At 41.6% G+C, this 21,532-nt stretch overlaps 2 protein-coding genes across 7 annotated transcripts in view; one reads left to right on the forward strand and one right to left on the reverse strand.

Moving 5' to 3' along the window:
• Positions 1-266: 266 nt before the first annotated feature.
• Positions 267-18,501, forward strand: wnt2 (wingless-type MMTV integration site family member 2). Its single transcript, XM_080876321.1, has 5 exons — positions 267-959; positions 1,700-1,920; positions 5,850-6,127; positions 6,388-6,652; positions 14,915-18,501. The coding sequence occupies exons 1-5, from the start codon at positions 877-879 to the stop codon at positions 15,118-15,120; spliced, it is 1,053 nt and encodes a 350-aa protein (XP_080732447.1). The 5' UTR covers positions 267-876; the 3' UTR covers positions 15,121-18,501.
• A 146-nt stretch (positions 18,502-18,647) lies between these two features.
• Positions 18,648-21,532, reverse strand: part of LOC308392937 (suppressor of tumorigenicity 7 protein homolog) — a 61,712-nt gene continuing 58,827 nt past the window's right edge. For 2 of the 6 annotated variants that reach the window (XM_080876316.1, XM_080876320.1), the window contains one exon: positions 18,649-19,090. In XM_080876316.1, coding sequence (XP_080732442.1) covers positions 18,995-19,090 — 96 coding nt within the window. In that variant the 3' untranslated portion in view covers positions 18,649-18,994. Of the gene's footprint in view, positions 19,091-21,532 lie in introns of all 6 variants that reach the window. The other 4 variants (XM_080876319.1, XM_080876317.1, XM_080876318.1 and 1 more) reach the window with 3 other exon arrangements.

Raw genomic sequence — 21,532 nt, forward strand, 5'->3', positions numbered from 1 at the left:
AGTGCGTCATGCGTGAGGAATCTGAGATATTATTCACCTGTGTGGGATATGGCTATGGCAATGGGCGCTCAACATAAACAAAACACTAGTTTGATTTATTTTCTTAAAGGGTCTTTATGCTTATCAATTACACCGCTACACCATATGCCAGAGTTTTTCTCTGTTGAGCTCTACGGAGTCCTGTGAGAAAAACATTTAAAAATCATAATGTTTATCTTTTGTGCGTAAAAGGTTTTTTTGGGTTTTTTTGTAGCCTGTTTTTTTTGGACTGGCACATCAACTCCATTCATCATCCTGTCCCCCGATTTTGAATCTAAGCGGGTTTGGGCATTTTTCCTGTGGTGTCTGACATTGGTTAAGCGTGGAGTGTGAATCCTCCCACAGCTAGCTCCTTCTCTGCGCGCGTCTCATCGGTGCGATTTGAATGAAGAGCCCATCAACTTGGACCACATCTCAGAGGTGCGGAGCTCCGGTCTGGAAACGGGCCAAACCCGTCTGATGTCAAACCAGCCTGAACAGATACTCTCAGACATCTCGTTTCTTCACCTCATTCCTGAGACGGGACTCTGCCCACTCCTTGTGTAAAGCAATCTGAACCTGATAGCACAGCATCCGCGTATCTCCCCTGAGAATCTGCTCTGGACTATTAAGACAGTCGCTCTTAACCTTTTCTTCAGAAGCGCTTTGCCACTGTGCAGAATCCCAGCCAGCCATGACTTTTACGAGCAAACCGTCTGTCCTCCGACTGTCTTGTAATACATTTTTAAAGCGAGTTTAACTCGGCGATTCAACTTTCAGCTTCTGTTTTATTAATTTTTTCCTGTCATCTGTGGAAATGCTCCGTCCAGACCCATAAAGAAACAGCGTTTGGTTAATATGCACTTATTGCCAAGCGGAATATGTTTTTATTTATCTGTAGCAATCTGCTGGCTCACAGCTGAGATCGATGCGTCCTGGTGGTAAGTATTATTATTATTTAACATTTACATATTTGTTTAAATGAACGCTAGTGTAAGACTTTGTGCACGTGGGTTATGTGCTATTATAATAATCTTTCAAATGTGTTGTCTTATTCTGTCATCGGTAAATTATTGGTTAAAAAAAACAGTTCCATATGCACCCTTTTATCTTAACAAAAATGTTCCCACAGTGAGTGACTAAATTCCCCCCATGGCTTGCATAATTATTTTTGCAGCTTGTTGAATATTTGGACAGATTAGTTTCCAGGCTGAAGTCATTTGATATAATTTAATTTCTCTTTATTTGCTATCCTTCTCTTGAATCTCTAATTAATATTTGCAAAGCTCCTGTTTCCAAATTCCTTACTTCGTACCCTGTGATACTGAGATGGTATTTGGAGAGATAATTCCTTTTTTGTTGCTGCTGCTTTGTGTCTTTAATCTTCAGTGCAGCCCATCAGTCTTTCATCATCTTGTTCTGCAGGTAAAAGGGAGTGTGGACTTGTTAGGAGTGATTCCAACAGATACCTCTGAAGAATACACCCTCTAGCATTCTTATTTTATGCATTAATATAAAGTAAAGGTCTTCAATTACCTTACAAAGCTTTAATATATCCACAGCTGCCTTTACACACGTTGGGTTACATACAAAATTATTCGATTTTATCCTTTACTAAAGTGATCCAGAAACATCCCTGCAAGTACTCATCTGTCTTGACATTTACCCTCCCACTCTACAGGTACATGGGCACCCTGGGCTCCCAGGTGATGTGCGACAACATCCCTGGACTGGTGAATAAGCAGCGCCAGCTGTGCCGCCAGTACCCCAAAGTGATGCAGGCCATCGGGGCTGGGATGAAGGACTGGATCTCAGAGTGCCAGTACCAGTTCCGCAACCACCGCTGGAACTGCAACACCACAGCCAGGGACCACAATCTCTTTGGACGTCTGCTGCTACGCAGTGAGTTTCAGGAGTGTTAAAGCCAAAATACAGTAGGACCTTCATTCTACCTTAACATGAAAAAAGTAACATTTACATTTTAAAAAAAAAAGTTTCGATATAAAGTTCAAAGAAGGTCCAGGGGTTCTGCCATGAAAATGAAGGTTACATGTTGATTAGACGGCTGAGAAATTAAAAATAAACTCACAGTTTAGTCTGTTTGGACCCACTTTAAAAAAAAGTCTTGTCTATTTCTCTTTGTGCTACTGAATCCATCAGGTGAAAGTTAAATAAAGCTGTGAACTAAATAGTTTATCCAATGTGGATAAAAGCATAATGTTGGTCACAGATGTGATTTTTTTGAATAATTATTTCTTCTTTTTAAAAATATGATTATCTTCTTACTATATATATATATATATATATATATATATATATATATGCTCATCCTTATATTAATCATTATAAGATACAGTGAAGAGGGTACAGAGAGTTTTTATAAAGTATCAGTCTGACGGGCTGTCTTTCCCGTAATCGCTGCATAGGTAAGAACACTGAAGCAGAGTGCCTGCTATAGCACATGCAGGCTTACATTACCAGGTCTGCTGGCACTCCCTGAAGATGAACCGCTGCATGATCGTGTGTTACATCGAAAACATGTTTGACATATGTCTTTAAATTAAAGTGACAAATCTGCACAAACAAAAGTTTTTAGAGTGTCGGGCAGATTTACTGCCACTCAGAAGATTTCTGGAAAACTGATAGTTGCTCTGCAGACATGCTCCTTTTTGTCGACAGAGGTGGATTGCATTCCACACCTCGTCTCACTTTACAATCGTGCATTTCTCACGTCACTGCAGCCAACTGGTCTCTTCCTCATTTTCTTGTGTTGGGTTGCTATCGTGTTACTCAGTATTTTGTTTAAGGCCGGTGGACAAATGTCCTACTAAAACAATTTGCCATGGCTGGAGAAATGTATCCGTAATAATTCTGATATAATAATTCAAATAATTTATTCAACAAAAATGTCACCCAGTAACTGATGAGAGAGAAACTCCAGCTTTTATCTCATTTGATTGGAATTTTAATTGTTAGGTGTGTGGTTTTTTTATTTATTTATTTAGTATACAAGATTAATCAGTAATAACTAATTAACTTGTTACAGTGTTATGCAGATTTCAGTGTCTGTAGAGTCAGTGACTTCATGACTGATTTGGTGTCATCACAGTGTTTTGGTGTCCCTTCGATTCCCTTGGGCTGCTGTCTGAGCAGAGCTAATTACTCTCCGCTCAGCTCGTTCAAATGACAAACTGCAGAAATTTGAGACTTTTTTGAAATAGAAGTAATCCCACCACTTTCAAGAGCTACTTCAGTTTATTAGCACTGTTTATCCTCTCTGGTGATTTGCTGGAGAAGACACTTGATTTATTGAGAGTTTCAGAAATCCAGAGAGGACACAGGCAGTTTTTCCTCTTCATGTATTTCTGGTGAGAGTGGTGGGTGTGGGGAGTATTACAAATGACTCTTCCAAAGCAATAAAGTGTGAACAGCGTCGGAAACCAAACGGTGAGTATCAGTAAGCTGCCTGTCACTGTTTGTTACAGATTGGAGTCTGAACAAAAACGTCCCGTCCAATTTGTCATGTGATGGCAAATCTCAGCAGCTAAAATCAGTCTGTACCTCCAACGAGGGCAAGCTGAAACATCTTCTTTCTTGTTTTTTTTTAAATATATTGCCTGTGGAGGATCATCAGGACCTGGCGACCTGATGTTCCTCTCCCATGCCCCGAGATTTAACCTGTGATGCGGATCCTACGACTTAGTTTTATGTCTGGGCCTCTAATCAGCCATGTGGTATTTGGACCTCCCAGCCAGGCGCCGGCCATGTCACACAGCATTATCATGGCACACTGAGGCCCCGTCTGAAGCGCCTTCTTGTCAGTGTCAGTAGGCTAATTTCAAACAATTACACAGGAGCTCTCCCTCCCTGTTGTCGTGTTCTCTCAGCGTCCTCCTTATTAACTTTGTTAGGCACGCTCAACTTATCTGCTGGACCCAGACACCCACATACTGATATCACTGTGTGTGCTTGGCAGAGCTGGGAGCTTCTTCTTTTTTTCTAGTGCTACTGTGATACTTGAGTTTCATTAGTCTTACTGACTTTGTTTTAACACATTTAACGTATTTAGAGGAATCCCTTATAGGTTAAATTAATTAGAATTTTCATAAGTGAATGAATTAATTCATTGCCATCAATGATATAATATAAAATATGATAACATATCTAACATTGTGTTGTTAACCCACACAGGCAGAAAAGGAGCTTGAAACAATGTCAAGAATGCTTTTTTAAAAATGTAATTTATCAGATGAAAACATCAAGTTTGCTTCTTTACATTACATTTTTTAATAGGGGGGGAAATAAATTGTCTTTATTTTAACAGCTGTGTACCTGAATGCTGTTTCCTATATTTATTTCTCTTACGTAGCAGAAATGTACTATCTTAGATGGAGCTTGAAGGCTGTTTTTAAATATTTATTTGAAGTGCACACTGATGGCTCTAAATGATTATACATTTTAAGTGGCTTGTTCTTGTAAAAATAGGCTTTCATATATTTAGTTTGGCCCTGATTTCTGTCTGCAGGTGTTCCTCTCAGCTGTGATGCTGAGATCATCCTGCATTTAATTCAGCAGGTGAAAAGTGTTTCTTTTGACTTTGAGGTAAAAGCATCAGGGTTGACCTCTTAACATTTAGGAAACTTAAGCTTATGGATGTGATCAGTAGTTGCAGTTCTAAACAAGACACTGGGCAAGACACTTCACCCGTTGTCTACTGGTAGTGGTCAGAGGGCCCGGTGGCGCCAGTGTCCGGCAGCCTCGCCTCTGTCAGTGCGCCCCAGGGTGGCTGTGGCTACACTGTAGCTTGCCATCACCAGTGTGTGAATGTGTGTGTGAATGACTGAATGTAGTGTAAAGCACTTTGGGGTCCTTAGGGACTAAGTAAAGCGCTATACAAATACAGGCCATTTACCATGTGTGTTACAAGTCCTTGGCAGGGGTTAGATGCAACACACACCCTTTCCCCACCTGAGCCTTTGATCCTGCTCGGATCTTTCATCAGATACATGCAGAAGGAGATAAGAGCTCCTTATCAGGGCACTGCTGGTAAATGTTAGCTGTTTATCCATCTTGGAGATGACGTATTTTTTTCATGCTTTGAATAAAAGCCTATAGCAGACAGCAACAGACACGGGTGTATATATCGTACCGTATATGCAGTAGGCGGCTGACTGATCCACTCTCAACAATGGGGAAAAATAACAATTCTCAATTATAAATGATGTTACTGAATGCATTTGTGGCAGATGTGTAAATGTCAATCGTTTTAGGGGCTAAAAAATAAAAAAATAAAGCTGATGCAGAAGTGTCAAAAATGCAGTCTGAGGATTCCCCACAGACTGTAATATGAAAATTCTGAGATTTAAAGAGTAAAAATATTTACAGCCCAGTGCAAAAAAAAGGAAATTTAATTAAAGATATGCAGAGAAATTTTTAAAATAAACTCAACTCTTCAAATTGTATTGAGAATAAAGGGCATTTCTAGTATTACTCATCTTTGACAGGTGTTTACTTGTTTGTGCTGAGCATTTGATTATATTAAAGGAAACTAAGGACAATTTCATTTTCACCAATCAGTAAATTTTATTTTACAGTAAGCCTGTTTTTCCACTAGCCAATATTGGCGTCTTATTTGCTATTACAGTGAATTACAGCTGTACCTTGCTAAACTAGCTAGTTTACCAGCACTAGTGTTAACTGACAAATGAGAGACTCCCACAAATAGCTGAAATCAACAAGGTTTTTGGCTCCTGTTTACCGGTATTTGGGTAAAAACTGAGTAATTAAACTTTTTTTTTTTGCATAATAAAAAAATAATTCTCTCTGTGAAGGTAGCCGTGAGGTGGCCTTTGTCTACGCTATCTCCTCAGCTGGAGTGGTTTACACACTGGCCCAAGCCTGCAGCCAAGGTGAGTTGGATTCTTGCTCCTGTGATCCCACCAAGAAGGGCTCATCACAGGATGCCAAAGGCTCCTTCAACTGGGGAGGCTGTAGTGACCATGTGGAGCATGCCATACGCTTCAGCCAAGCCTTCGTGGATGCCAAGGAGAGGAAGGAGAGGGATGCCCGTGCACTCATGAACCTGCACAACAACAGAGCTGGCAGGAAGGTGAGGAAGCACTGAATGGATAACTGACTTTAAAGTCCTTCAGTTTTGCCGGAGACACTAAAATTACATAACTTTTACATTTTCATCCAACATTTTAAGAATCTCAGAATTAGAAACACATTGATAAAACGCTGAAAATGAATTTGACTGTTTTTAGATCTACATAACATCATTACATTTGTATCTTGGGCTTTAAAATCTTAAATTAGTACCATTCACTCACCAGTTCTACTAAATCTGTTTACTGTTGTGCTCCCCAGGCTGTGAAGCGCTTCATGACACTGGAGTGTAAATGTCATGGTGTCAGTGGGTCATGCAGCATCAGGACCTGCTGGTTGGCCATGGCTGACTTCCGCCGCACAGGTGACCATCTACGGAAAAGGTACAACGGTGCCGTGCAGGTTGCAGTGAATCAGTATGGCACAGGCTTTACGGCCGCTCACACACACTTCAAACGTCCCAGCAAGAATGACCTCGTCTACTTGGAGGACTCACCAGACTACTGCATACGGGACCACGAGTCAGGTAAACACTGACCTTTACCATTTGGATCTGTTGGATCCCAGTAAGCAGTGAGTGGAAAACGTACCTGTCAAAGACACATAAACATCCAGTTCAGACCATTTAGAGGTTTGTTTAATCACTTCCAAATTACATGCTGAAAAATGTTGATTTGTAATCTGGTCAAACAAGCCTAAATGCTCTAATTTACTCAATTTAATAAACCAGAGTAAATACTCTGGAACTTAAGTGCATCACTTGAACAGCACAGCTGGTTGGTATCCTTAAAAGAGGAGGTGGTGTGAACAGATTTTCATATGCTTGATTTCAAGAAGCTGATTGAACTGCATCTCTAAAACACTTCCACTTTGCTGGCATCTCAAACGTGTCCATCTTCTACTTTTACTGTCACCATTGTGTACCAGAACGTGTTAAAGTGGGTTTTTTTGTTTTGTTTTGGGGTTTTTTCCCATGACTTTTCTGGGACCAAAGCACGCACACCTAACAAACCCACCTCCACCCGCACCTGTAGTCCCAGTGGACCACTGTTCACACCATCACACTGATCACACTGGATCGAATGGTGCATTTGATCCAGTTGGAAGTTAGAAATTTGAAAGCTGGCAATTCCAGCTTTCAGAATGCGTGAAACATGCGTTACTCACACTGCCAAGTCTAAACAGTCCACACTGGTGAGTGTGAAAAAGCACTCTTCTTTTGGCAGGCAACTTCTTGCCATGTCAGCAGTACCATACATGTACTGACAAAAACACACTTTGAGTCTTTCATACACAATATACAGCCGAGGACTGTTAAGCATCACGTGTTTCATAGACCCGCTGTCTGTGTCAAGCAGTCACTGGGATGTCAACCATTGGTTTCGAAATCTGCTTCAGTGTTAGGTTTTTGGCTACTGCCATGTTAACCGCTAACTCTAATTAGTACACTGAGTAACAGACTAGCAGTTTTCCATAATTGTAGTGTAACTTGCTACAACTGAAAACAGATTTCTTGGGTGGGCTGCACCGCACGGCAGACCTTATTATTTGTCAGATAATTCCATTACAAATACTCCAGAATGAGCCTCTTCACCGTGTTAGTGCTCCAAAGGCACAAACGGGCTGTAAACATGTTTATTTCTGTTGGTCATTTTAACACGGCGAGTCTATGAGCACGGATTACTTTTGGAGCCAGATTCAGAGGATCTTCTGTTTTTTGCAGTTTAGGAATATTTTTCAGCCACCGAGGCTGTTAGTGAATGTTTCAAAGTGCAAAAATGTTATTTTGCTGTCCTGTTTCTCAAAACTTCAAGGAAGCAAAAAATGTTTTTTCCTTTGCCGTTCAGATTTGAAGAAGCATCCACACTGAAAACTGATCTTTAACTTTAGATGACATAAAATGTAGTTGTGTTTCAGCAACTACGGTGGCTCTGGGTGTGTGTGTCATAAGCGTGTTCGTGTGAGGGCAATGTAAAGCTACAACAGCAGAGCAAGCGTGAGAAAGAAAATGTTTGCGTTTGAAAAGCTTATGAGAGAATGAAGATAAAGGCCATGAGAGAGTGTCTTGAGGTGGAGGTGAATGCCTGACAGGCGGCAGATGATCCGTGGCGATCGGGTATCAGCCAGTTTAAGACCCATTACACACTTCTGTAGGCTGAAATCTTAGAGGACTACACATCATTATAAATCACCAGTGCTGGAGAAACACACGCACGCACGCACGCACGCGCACACACACACACACACACACACACACACACACACACACACACACACACACACACACACACACACACACACACACCTGAGGGCATGATTGGCCTGCAAAATGGGAGAGATTTCAGTGGCAGAGCACCAAACACACACATTTTAGAGGTGTGTGTGTGTGTGTGTGTGTGTGTGTGCCGAAACACTCCACCCAGACATAATTTCTTTCTTTTTTACAATTTAATCATTCATTGAGAAATTTAGAAGTGAGAGACTTCCTGGGAGGTAGGAGCAGTGAATATTCTCATGAGCAAAAACATAATTTTTTAATCTCACTAAATCGTGAAAGTTTTTTTTTCTGTTATTTTTGTTGTGTTATTTGTTTTGGGTTTTTTTGCTTTCTGTTAGTGACTGATGTTAGCTGTAACTTTCACCACCATGTGGCACTGTTTTTGAATGAGTGCTGTTGTTTTAGCCATTTCCTCAGAAAGCTTGGCCTTTGCTGCCGCTGTAAATACGAGAGTGTTTTTGTTAACTTGGGCGGCTGAATCTCTCCACTATTGGTGGACAAATTGGTGTTACACAAATGTCCAGCCGTGCTGTAGTGATTATTGTAAAACAGCTCAGTACATCTGTGTGCTGTATTTCAGCCCAGTGGTATTTTTGAAAGTTTTAAGCTTTTTAAGTGCCCTTAAAGATTTTCACTCAATTCACATGAAACCACCCAACCTAGAAAAATAAAACAATAGTAATAAAAACAGTTTTGTGATGCTTTAGCACAGTGACATACCTATTCCATTATTATTTCTGACTAATGGGATCTGCCATTACAGATTTTTGCAGATTCCAAAGAATTATAATTGACAGCATATACTAAGAAAAATGAACTTTTATCATAAAATATAATTTCCGCCCTCAGAGAAATAATTAAACTGCTGTACATCACATGATCGTCTCTCTTAAATAACTGAAAATAAAGAATAATGAGTTTTACCACAGCAAACAAAAGCAGGTGCAGCAGATTTAGAGAATAAAACAAATGCAAGTGGATGGATGTGACAAACATCTTATTTAAATACATACATGCACAAAATGTTATGAATAAATTATTATTGCATTCTGTCAGTACTTTATATGAACCTGTTATCACTGAAAATCATTCAGAAACTGCTGTCGGATCGCACAGTTTTTGGCTGGTGGGAATTCAGAGAACATGGCACATGTGCGGTTAATTTCTCTCCAGTAGCATACAACACAATAATAACTGCAGCTCATTAACAGCTGTGCAGTCTATCAAGTTTTAAGTTCAGTTTTGGCTTCACAGCTGTTAATAGTACAAGGTAACTGAGTTTCGTATCTCAGTGAAGCTTTTGTTTTGGCTTTCAGCTCCTGATTTATGTCTGCCTCTCTCTAACAGATCAAACTCACCCTCGGCTGGGCTGTGATAGTTTTTGTTCACAAGAAGTAAAAAATGAAAACTATGAAGTTGTTCTTCAGAAGATTAGATTTCCTATTGATGCTTATGTGAAACACACAAAAACCTTAGATGGTCTGTAGAACTGTAGATCCTCTGACTGTGCACAGGATCTTCTAGGAATGGTGATTCTGTTTTCCAGAGAATTGATGGGTCAGTGGTTTTGAACATGTTGATATCTTCTCTCAAATATAAGATACTCTTATTAGATCTGTAGTAAAAGTTACAGTGGCAGGGTACTCAAACAAGGCATGAACCACTTTCCTGACACTGAAAACTCAGGTTTAAATCTGAAGTTACTGCACTAAGCACCTAATCCTGCTTTGTCTAAAGGCCCCTGGAGGTCTTAGGCCCTGCTTTTGGGAACAAGTTGAGGCATTACAGCAGACATGGAAGTTTTATGGGATGTGTACATGTAAGCAGGGTGAGGTTACACACACACACACACACACACACACACACACACACACACACACACACACACACACACACAGTGGGCCTCTCATGAGAACGTAACATACGCCTTCTTTAAAGACCAACTCCCATGAGACAACCACAGACTTACAAACTCGCTCTCAATCATAACATGTACTGTATGTAGAGTCACCTGCTCCCTCTTTTTGGTTGCACAACCATGAAAAGTAATCAGCCTTTCTCCCAACACACACACACACAGACACACACACGTGCACGCGCTCTGAAAGACATGCAAACTCGCCTTCACTCATGGAAAGAAACAGACTAAATCTGTTCTCACACACAAACCACAAACAGGCTCGGGGCCCACAGAGATAGCGAGACGGCCCCTCTGTGCCTCTTTAAAGTGTGAAATCAATTTCCCTCAGCCCTGAATCTCAGGTGCTAAACTCATCTCTCGGCGCCCCCTCATCTTAATTCAATAAGCAGACGCAGGGCGATCGAGGGCTGTGAGGAAGACTCTGGCCGTGATGTCACCCCTAGCAGTGCTGCATACTTTGGATGACGGGCGGGCACGCTGCCAGAGAGGGGAGGGCTTCGGGTCATGTCCAGACATATTACCTGGCGAGGGAATGGTGCAGAAGGAGCGTACACGCAGAGCGAAGCAGAATGTAAACACGAGCAAATTCCAGAACAATGTTTGAGATGGTACTTGAAGCCAATTTTTTCTAAACCTTTATTTATACAGGAGAAGTCAGCAGAACACACACATGCATTCTTTTTCAGTAACACTTGTGCTTTACAGTCAGACAGTAACAGTCACACCTGCCCAGCAGAGCAGCAGTCCTCTGCTGGCTGAACATCTGCAGCTCAACAGCACTAAAGTTCAGATGTTTCACAGCAGCTTTATCAAGATGTTGAAGTGAAAAGGCTGTGAGATTAAAAGCAACGAACGACTGCAGCGTTATCGGTTACACCAGAACTACTTTGATCATAAAAAGCTTTTTCTCAAGCCTCACATCAACAAAATCTAGATTGTGGAAACGATCTTTTTTTTTTTAAAACCACCAGTAAATGGATCAAACATAAACAATTTCAAAAACAAAAAAGTAAAGTAAATAAAGACTTAAATGCAAGCTGTTTGAACTAGCAAATATATGAGCACCATGTTCTTCAAGGACTTAGTCATCAGTTTGTTGTCACTCTGGCAGACGAGGGTCCTCAGGATGATGTTACTGCCATGCAAAGGTGCACATCCCCTAATGGCTGTGACCTCTTTCAGCACATAGCTTATTGTTATAACAGTCTTTTCTACTGTAATATGATCCATCAGGTGCATGTGTATAAATAACCAGTCCAAGATATCTAATATCCCCAGGTTCAGCTCCTGCCAGGACATGGCTCATTCCATATAAAATCAGTCAAATCTGAAAAGATTCATTCATGACTCTCTCAGAATATGCTCTTCATTCTGCTAATAATTAGAATAATCGACACATTTGAAGAAGTCACACAATATTTTAGCCTCTGTCAACCTGCATAGGGCTGGGTTGAAATTTGGTACTTTTTCCACTTGATTTTTTCCAGCTTTTTTGATTTTTTTAATATTCTCAAGTAGTGTGTCTTTTGTGCTGTCTCCATCCCTTTTAGTTTATTCAAAGGGGGGGACAGGTGGGGGGCAGGCAGTGATTTTCCATGGAATGACCTACGTGTCCAAGACGACTCAACTAAGAGGCATCTGGGAGGCATCGTGGTCAGATGGCTAAACAACCTCATCGGGCTCCTTTCGATGCTTCGACGCTGAGGAGCAGCAGCTTCACTCAGTCTCTCCTGAATGACAGTCGTTCAACTCATAAAATGAAGAAAAGATGTGAATGAGAATTCAGAAGGAAAGGCTGATTGCACTTTCACTAATGTGTGTAATTATGCAACAAGATATTGAACAGAATTGTAGAGAAGAGTTGTAAACTGCACATATCTGACAGATATATGGATGCAGCTTCTTCTTGGTAAAGTTTGGGGGGAAGAAAGGCAAAAAACAATATTGTTACACAGAAACATAAATATCTCAGTCAAAAAGAGAGATGAAGTCTTTCTCTCAATACAATACTCAATACTCCCGAACTCCGCAAATCCTAAATGATGTTATTTGGATATTTTGAATAGCATTACCAGCTCTGTGATGACTCATTAAAAAGTCGATATTTTATAAAAGCCAGGCCGTGAGAACCTTGTTACAATTTAGCGCTCTGAAGGCTTCCTGGACGTCTGCTGAGCATGAAATCAAAAACCGTGAAAGAGTATGACTTCAGCGCAGATTGTGTCACAAAAGCGTCCATTCCCATGTGTTTTATTTTGGCTGAAATCATAGGGATGATCCTTTCCCACACCCGGCGCATCTGTGTTTGTTGTGCTGCTATCAAAGAGAAGTTATCTGGAGATCTAGACACTATAACCCAAACGCTCTGCTCACAGCGGTTAGATAGAAACGTGTGAGATTCTGTTGGGCTTGATCATCCAAAGCAGACTGAAAACACTCCTGTTGCTCATGTTTAACATCAGTGGATCAAAGCTGCTGAAACTGCTAAATAAAAGTCCCTCTAAAAACTCCTGTGGATGGTTTTGAGTCGAATCTGCAGGCCTACACAGCTTCATCATAAATTGAGCTCCAGCTATTCCTTCTGCATACAAAGCTCGGGTACGCTAACTGTGTTTGTGGCGACGTAAAGTGTGTGTGTGGGTAACCGGAGTTGGGATTCAGGAGAAAGTGAGTGTGTACAGTATCTGTGTGTGTGTGTGTGGGCGATGGATGTCTCCTGTAAAATGAACAGCTGATGAAGTGTGGGAGTGCAGGCTGATGGCTCCTATCATCAATCTCTCATCTCACTTTCGTTCATCTTACTTATCCCCCCCCCCAATCTCATCTTCACCGTACTGGCATTATACTCTGCTCCTATTGGCTTCTAAAAACTAATAGAACCGTTCTAATTGGCCAAATTGTGGCTCAACTGCTGCCAAGTCACATTCCACGATGCTATAGTCCATTTTTTAAGCATCAGTACCATTACCTTCATGAACACTTTTCCTTTATTCCTTTAGGACGTCCCAGTTATTTCCCAGCAGGGTTGTCACTTCTTAAACTAGAAATCACAGGCAGTGTAGGTGTTAAACTGTTCCATCAGTAAATCTCCTTTTGGAAGGAAACTACTGAAACATGTTTTTGCTTTTAGTGAGTATAAATGTCATTCAGTGGAAAAACTGCAGTAGGAAGTGATCAGAAAGGCAGATCCTTCTACTGTAGTATGATAGATTAATATACTGGTGAGAAAAACACTTTTCAAGGTAAATACAGACTTTTCCTCATTTTTTTAAGAACCTTTAATTACGAAGTAGACTTAAACTTGGCATTTTACACTATGTAGCGATAAAGCAGAATAAAGTTTACATCTAATGATTATAATTTTGATTATGTCCATGTTTTTAGTTTCAGCGCTCGGGAGCAGCTCCTTGTCTTTCTCTTGACTTATAAGATCACATTTTGTGGTCAACTTGAAAGAAAGGCTGATGTGTAATATAGAAGTGAGGTCAGAGGTCAAATGTGACATTTTAAATCTTTATGCCATTCTTTCTATACGTTGACACAGCACACTTGTAAGAATCATAGTTTCTACAGCTTTTTGTCAGTTTTCTACCAATAAATCATTGAGTTCACCTTGAAGACTTTGGTGGAAGTATTGTTAACATGTCCCCAGTCTACCTCCCCTAAAAAGTATCAGAGTTGTCAGAATTAATTTAAAACTTTTTTAGCTATCGTGTTTACAGACAGAGTGACATGCACACACTACGCATGCTGTCAGAACGTCCTGTCCGTCGAGGCGTGGACTCCGCTCTTGCCAGGTGGGGCCTCGATGTATCAGACTTGGGTGTCCGGATGAGACAGATGAGATCTGAGAAATTTGGAGGCTATGTCAACACCTCATACTCATTGTTGTGCTCCCCAAACCATTCCTGAAACACTGTTAAATGACCGAGGATGCATTATCCTGCTGAAAGAAGTCACAGCCATTAGGGGGGGGGATACCATCATCTGCAACCATGCTTAGGCAGGTGGTGTAAGACCCACATGGATGGGAGGACCCAAGGTTTTACAGCAGAACATAGCCCAGAGCGTCACACTGCCGCCACAAGCTTGCCTTCTTCCCATAGTGCATCCTGGTAGCAAGTGTTTCCCAGGTAAGTGACGCATATGGACCCGGCCATTCACATGATGCAAGAGAAAAACCTGAATCATCAGACCGGCAGCCCATCACCCTTTCTCTAGTTTGCCAAAGTTCCTTCCTTGGACCAGTTTTGGTAGATACTGACCACTGCAGACCAGGAACACCCCACCAGAGCCGCAGTTTTGGAGATGTTGTGACCCAGTCGTCTACCCATCACAATTTGACCCCAATACTTTTTCCTACCTCTAACATGTTAGCTTGGAAGACAAAGTGTTTGCACTCTCTACTAAACTAGTGTTCAGTGTTTATGTTCCTTTGATACATTGTCTAGGTTTTGATTTTCCACTGTTAATAACTTATGTTCTCACCATTAGGGTGGGTCCCACAGATCAAAAACTCATTTTAAATTAATAGTCATACTGTGCTAAATTTATTCTCACTGACCGCGTCTCATTTGCTCTCTCTCCAGGGTCGATGGGGACAGGTGGGCGGGTCTGCAACCGGACATCCCGAGGTGTAGATGGCTGCGAAGTGATGTGCTGTGGCCGTGGCTACGACACGTCTCGCATCAGCCGCACAACCAAGTGCGAGTGCAAGTTCCAGTGGTGCTGTGCAGTCCACTGCCGTGACTGCCACCAGCAGGTCGACGTGCACACCTGTAAGGGCCAGACGTGACCTCGCCACCACTAAACTTGACTGACGCCTCATATCGGGCATCCAGAGTCCCCCCCGTTCCTCCTCAGCTCTACCTGATGTCTTGTTACGACAATCTAACTGATAATCTCGAGTCTGCCTTTAGTTCTGAGCCCTCTGAAGGTCTGTTAGGTTTTCAGACACTTTTTTCTTTTCCTCACCAAAAAAATTCACATCTTTTTCTTCTTTTGGATGCTACGTGGAAAGAACTTCCAGACTCAGAGACATTTAAAGCCTGACTGCTGAATGTCTGTAGCTGTTACTTTGAGAATGTATCAGTCAAATCATGCTTCAGATTCCTGCTGAACCAACACAAAAAAATACTATTGAGACTAACAGGCTAGCATTTGATCTGCTGGCTCCAGTTGTGATGGTTTGGAGATGAACTGTTGCTTAAACAGGCCCCAAGGACTGACCAAGTATATACTGAAATATAACTTAAATTATGTGTAATATCTTTTATAGTTTTGTTGAATCAACATGCATGGAGGTTTTTGGTCTGCTCCTGTGAAGCCTTCAACACCTCTAGTTTAACACATAGCAGCTCTCCACACAGTTTATCAGCTTGTTGTTTAGATTTGTTCTCGTGGCACCTTACACTTGTCAGCAAACCATTTACAACATAAAGTACGACCAGCGTTCTTTTCCCCTGCGTGCTTTCAGTGTAAGCTGTTGTCACGCCAGTCTCATTCAACATAGCGTATCACAAGCTTCTCTCTCACTTTCTGTCTGCTCATTAGAGGCTTTCTGCTCCAGAGGTACCACCATATGCACAGAACATGGTCCTTCAGCTGTTTTCTCTCTCCATCATTAAATCTCCTTACTTAGTAGAAAACAGCAGCTGGAAAATGAGTGGACACTGTCATTTGACTCAGAAACAGTGCAAAATTAATGCGGGCAGGACCAACAGCAATTTCACTGATGTCCTACATTAGTGCCATCTTCTCCAAGTCTTTTAAAAAGGCTAGAAGTAAACCATAATGTTAATAACAGACATAGCATCTTACTGTATTTATGAGGAAAGTTTTACATTTATGACCTTATATTTTTAAGTATCTACAGGGATTCTGTTTGAATGATCATTTTCTTTTGGGTGCTCCCTTTAGAAGTCCTAACAGAAGATCAGCATCATCTCACCCTAACTCTATCATTCTCTTCTGCAACCATATCCTCCTTCACTACATCCATGAATCTTCTCTGTGCTCCATAGTCAACATTCTTCATCCAGTATATCCACCATCTCTCCTCTGCCCATGTCCAAACCATCTCAACCCTGCCTCTCTAACTTTGTCTCCAAAATGCTCAACCCTCTGATATAATCGTTTAATCCTGTTCATCCTGGTCATTCACAATGGAAAATATTTCAACTCAACCTCATTCAGTTTTACCTCCTTTCTTGTTAGTCCCACCATCTCCAAACTGCATCGTAGTAGGTCTCACTACCTCCTTGTAAGCCTGGGTGATTTGTATCCCTGTGTTACAAATCACCCAACACTTATCTCCACCCTGCCTGCACTCTCTTCTTTTGCACTCTATTGCTTTGCAGGCTATTTAAAGCAGCTTCACTGCTCTACCAGTTCCCTTTTCTTCCACACACTTGGATTCTGTCTACTGACTTTCATCCCTCTTCTGTCCAGCGCATACCTCCACCTGTTCCCTACTTTCACTACAGATCAGTGCCATCTGTCAACCTCTCCATCATCACTGCAAACAAGAAAGGGTTCAGTCAATCCCTGACCTTGAACCTATCTGGCACTCTTACAGTCCTCCTACGTCCTTCACCAGCTTCACATAATCCTCTGACACTCCTCGTGCAGTACCACAGTGCCTCTCTTGGGCCCTTATATCCTTCTCTAGGTCCACAAAGACGCAGTGCTACTCCCTTCGACCTCTATACTTTCTGTCAACACTCTCAAAGCAAACATATTTGTAGTGCGCTCTCTCAGCAGAATGCTGCTCACTCATCATTACCTCTCTTCATAACTTAGCTTTAACAACTCTTTCCCATTGCTTTGAGATATAATTCATCAGCTTTATCCCTCTGTGTTACAGCTCTGCACATCAGCCTTGTTCTGGAAAATCACTATAAGTAACTGATCATTAAGATAGTCTAAGGGGTATTGTAGTCAACATCTTGTTAAAATAAATGCTTGAAAACAGTTAAAATATCTAGAACTAGAAAAAATAATCAGAAATGCTTTTTCTTGTAGTTAAAATGCGCATTTTGTCATTGTTTCTTAGAAATGTGTTAATAACTAGGACCTCTGTTTACATTTCACTGTTATTGTGCCTGCTACCAATATTAGATTAAGGAGCAATATTCAAGCAGGACTCTGTGAAATCAAACATCATCAGTGACAAACAGGAGAGGCGGCGGCCTGAGCAGTCATTATACACTGAGGAATACAAGTAAAGCAAACTAGCAGCTGTTCTCACCAGTTGCTTCATTAGATGTAATACATGTCCTGTCTGTAAATTGCACATCAGCTGTGTAAGATTAAAATATAAGCCTTACAACTGAACTCTACAGAATAAATGGTTTAAACTTACACTGTGTCCAGATTTAAAGAGTCTCATGAACAAAAACACATGAATAGATTCTGATTTCTCTGACTAGTGTTCTGTTAACTGGACAAACTTCTCAAGCAGCTTGTTTAGCTAGATTAATGCACCCTGGTGATGAGGTCTGAGTCACAGTTCATCATTAAGATGCATTGCTTTGGCACCTTGTGGAAGCTGGTACACATCCAGACATGCTTGAGCATTGCTTAGGTCGTTTCTGTGGGAAGGAAATCGCAGTGGAGACAATCTGCATAACTAATGACGTCACCAACCCTAAGGGACCAGCAAATCCTTGAATGGTGCAAATATGCAGAACCAGTTCAGGACTGGGCACTGGGTTAGTGGGAAAGGACCTGAGTTGTTGACTTGTATTCAGAGCTATATCTGGGATGTCTAAGTCAGACAGCACATGCAAGCTTGGTTAGCAAGCAGTTACTATTAAACATATCACTTCACAATACCTGCAACACAAACTTTTTACACCACACTGAAAGCCACAACAACTGTCTGATAATTCCATCAAAACGCTCCAACAGTCACCAACAGTGAGTGGACTGCAAATGGAAGCAGGCTTGCACAACAGCTTAAGCTTCGCTGTTCAAATGTATCCCACAACTTTTATAAACTATAGAGAAATAAAACTGTTTGTTGTACCAGGCTGTGAATGTGTCTTCTAATGCTGTTTAGTTGAGCATTTTACCATCAAACTCGATGACGATGGACTTGCAATAAGCTGACGTGGAGCTTCAGCAGTTGCAGGAACAACTTTTCCACTGTGGAGTGAGCTTTTAGTTTGAGAATGAACGCTCCAAATATGTGATGGATCCTGCAGAGAAACAAAACCCAGCCGGTTGTATCTGGTGGTGCTGGTATCAAGGTCAGCTGATTTCACAGTATGTGGGACAGCCAGTAAAAACACTGCATTTTTGCAGCAATACACAAAAAGTCCTTTATTGTATTTTTTTTCCTTTTCACCTTTTTAATGATGGCAATTGATCATCTCTTTTTGTACAACAAAAGAACAGCTTTAAATGACTGATAACCCAAAGAAATGCAAACATATCAAATAAAGTCAAAACCAATTTTGGGTGTTGTTTAGCATTTTTGTTTCGCGCCTCTCCTCGGATTCCCATCTGCTCTCGGTTTGGTTTGAACTTGGCACAGAGGCGCGTCAGTCTAGTCCACTGCAGTGTTCTGGATTTCAGTTCAGCTGTTTCTGTCCAGATAGAGGTCTGCTCTTGGTGCTGGTCCTGGGTCTGATTCCTGGTCCGGTCGGCCCTTCTGTCGGTCGGGGTCAGATGCGGGTGAGCTGGTGCCAGAGGCTGGATGGCAGGATGCTTTCCACCTTCTCCATGATAAAGTTCAGAGGAGCAAACAGTGTGCTGAGGAACTACAAAGAGAGACAAATACAGTCACACAAACAGAATGTTAACAGGGCAGCCAGCATCTTTTCCCTGAAATACACCACGCTGCATTCTGGCTGCAATGTGGCCACAGGAACTGACTGCATCCAATTCTACCAGATGGAACAAAACTGTATCGGAGACACGCAGCAGTGTATCGAGCCACCACTTTAAGCGCTTTTTTTGTTATCTAATAAAAGCAATTTTACATAGGTGCTGCATCCCTCACAGAGCTGTGGTGTGTAGATGGAGTCAGGTTCATACTATCTGATAACATGTCTCCCTGACTGCTGTTTATAAATGGACAACTGATAGCAAGACTCCCAAATTAATTTATATTAATATTTGGTTTGTAGACAATGTGCTATTTATCTGGATGGTTAATATAAACTTTGAACTGACATTTAAAAAACAAAAAACATTTTAAAGAGTGCCTAAGCCGGCAGGATAGGGTGGTGGCTGTGTATATCACCTGTACATAAAAGATGAACACTGCTTCTCAATGTTGCAGTACTGTCTAACAGTCAGCAGGGGGCACTCCCTTAACTTGTGACATCAACAAACACTTTCTTGATGACTTCCTGGTTTCAACTGGGGGTTTCAGTACAAGCTGAGCAAAACATGGAGGTAATTTTCTAAAATATGGACCACATTTGATAAAGACGGGAAAGGTCAGCAGCTGTCGATGGCAGGTCAAACTTTGACAAATAAGAAAAAGGCTGCATAACCGTGTGTCTGAATTATCTGAAGGTTTGGGGGATTTTCCTTTATTTTCAGCTGTGAGAACAAATAAACTTTCCACTTCTGCAGCATGAATCCTCCATCTGTGTACAGTGCAATTCAGGCCTCATTCTCAGATTGGCAGTCTGACAACAACTAGCAAGGAGGAGGTGAGGGGTGATAGGGGCTCCACCTGAGCAGCTCACGGAAGTTCCTACTGTCTTAGATGTCAGATAAAGGTCACGAAGAGGGGTTTTTTTTTTTGGGCGGGGGGGGGCAGAAAGAGACTCCACCTGCATGTGTGAGCTGGGCAGCTGGTGGTTTGAGGATTGCTTCACACATCAGATCTCACATCTCCATTTTAGCTTCAAAGAGCACTTCAAAGTAAATGTGTGTAGTAGTGTTTGAACAGTGTGGGCGGCAGGGAGAGACCTGTCCAAGACACCATGTTAGCATGAAGTTTTATTGGTCTAGGGAATCACTGGTGACTTATACGTTTAGCAGCTCTTGTGCTGCTTTTACATTCAGTCACAGTGGGAACCCGACTTATTTACCCAAGCAAGTTGATGTACTGATCATTTCATCTATTCAGATATTAAAATGAATCATTGAACAAATGTGGAATTTAAATATCGATCTATGAGATCAAAAAGTAAACGTAGCCAGTAGCTATGTATTCTCCTTGGAAGCCACCTGTTAAGTTTTTCTGGAGTCAACTTTAGTCGGAAAACATTCCAAAAACTGTTAGAAAGGCCTCATCTGTCCATTCAAGGTTCCCCATAAAACATCAAGTCTGCAGTAACCACCAGCATCTGTGATTAGCATTACTGTGATCTGGTATGTCTTAGTGTTTGAGCAGCATACGTTTTAAAATACTTTTTATTTATGATTTCAATAAATGATTTAAACTAACATAAGCAGGTATGTAATTATTCCTGGTTTCAGACTCACTGATAAATACATGCAATGTGTTCCTTGCAATGATCTACCTCTCAGCAGGTAGATGGTATCTGCTGATAGTGTCACATCAGGGTGGAGAGATGAGCTCACCCACATTCCAGGGGAGCAGCACAGAGCTGCAGGCTTAAAGGAGGAGGCAGAGGGTGGGCAGCGCCCTCCACTGGCTGCTCATATAAAAGATGGATGTGTGAAGGTTGCTCCAGAACAACAACAATTGAAAAAAAGTACATGGGGGAAGATGTTTGGCTACTATAGGTGTTTCTATCAGTTGGATCCTGTTGATACTTTCACATAAAAGAGACCGATGAGGTGAGCATGTGAATCAGATGAGGGGCAGAGTAAGTCTGATTCCAGGGTGCTAAGGCTGGCTACTAGGACACTGAACTTCACCTCCCTGGTGGAGTCTGGTGAGGTTGAGAGATACTGGCTCGATATACAGTAGCAGGGATCACCTCAATCCATGGGTGGAATGAGCTCTGTCTAAAAGCGAAGCTGACGATTCACCGGTCAATCGATGTCTCTGCCCTGACCGTTGCTCACAAGCTCTGAATAATGACTGAAATAACAGAAATGAGTTTTCTCTGAAGGGTAGCTGTGTTTAGCTGTAGAGGTTGGGTGAGAAGTTGAGTCATTCAGGAGGAACTTCCTCACCCTGGCCATTTCCTCCAGCTGGATGGATGGATGGATGGATGGGGCAACTGCTGGCAGTGTGTTTGAAACTAGTTGCAAGACAACACTTGTGGAGGAGA

This window comes from Rhamphochromis sp. 'chilingali' (genome assembly GCF_963969265.1).
Source record: "Rhamphochromis sp. 'chilingali' genome assembly, chromosome: 2".
NCBI classification, from domain to species: domain Eukaryota; kingdom Metazoa; phylum Chordata; class Actinopteri; order Cichliformes; family Cichlidae; genus Rhamphochromis; species Rhamphochromis sp. 'chilingali'.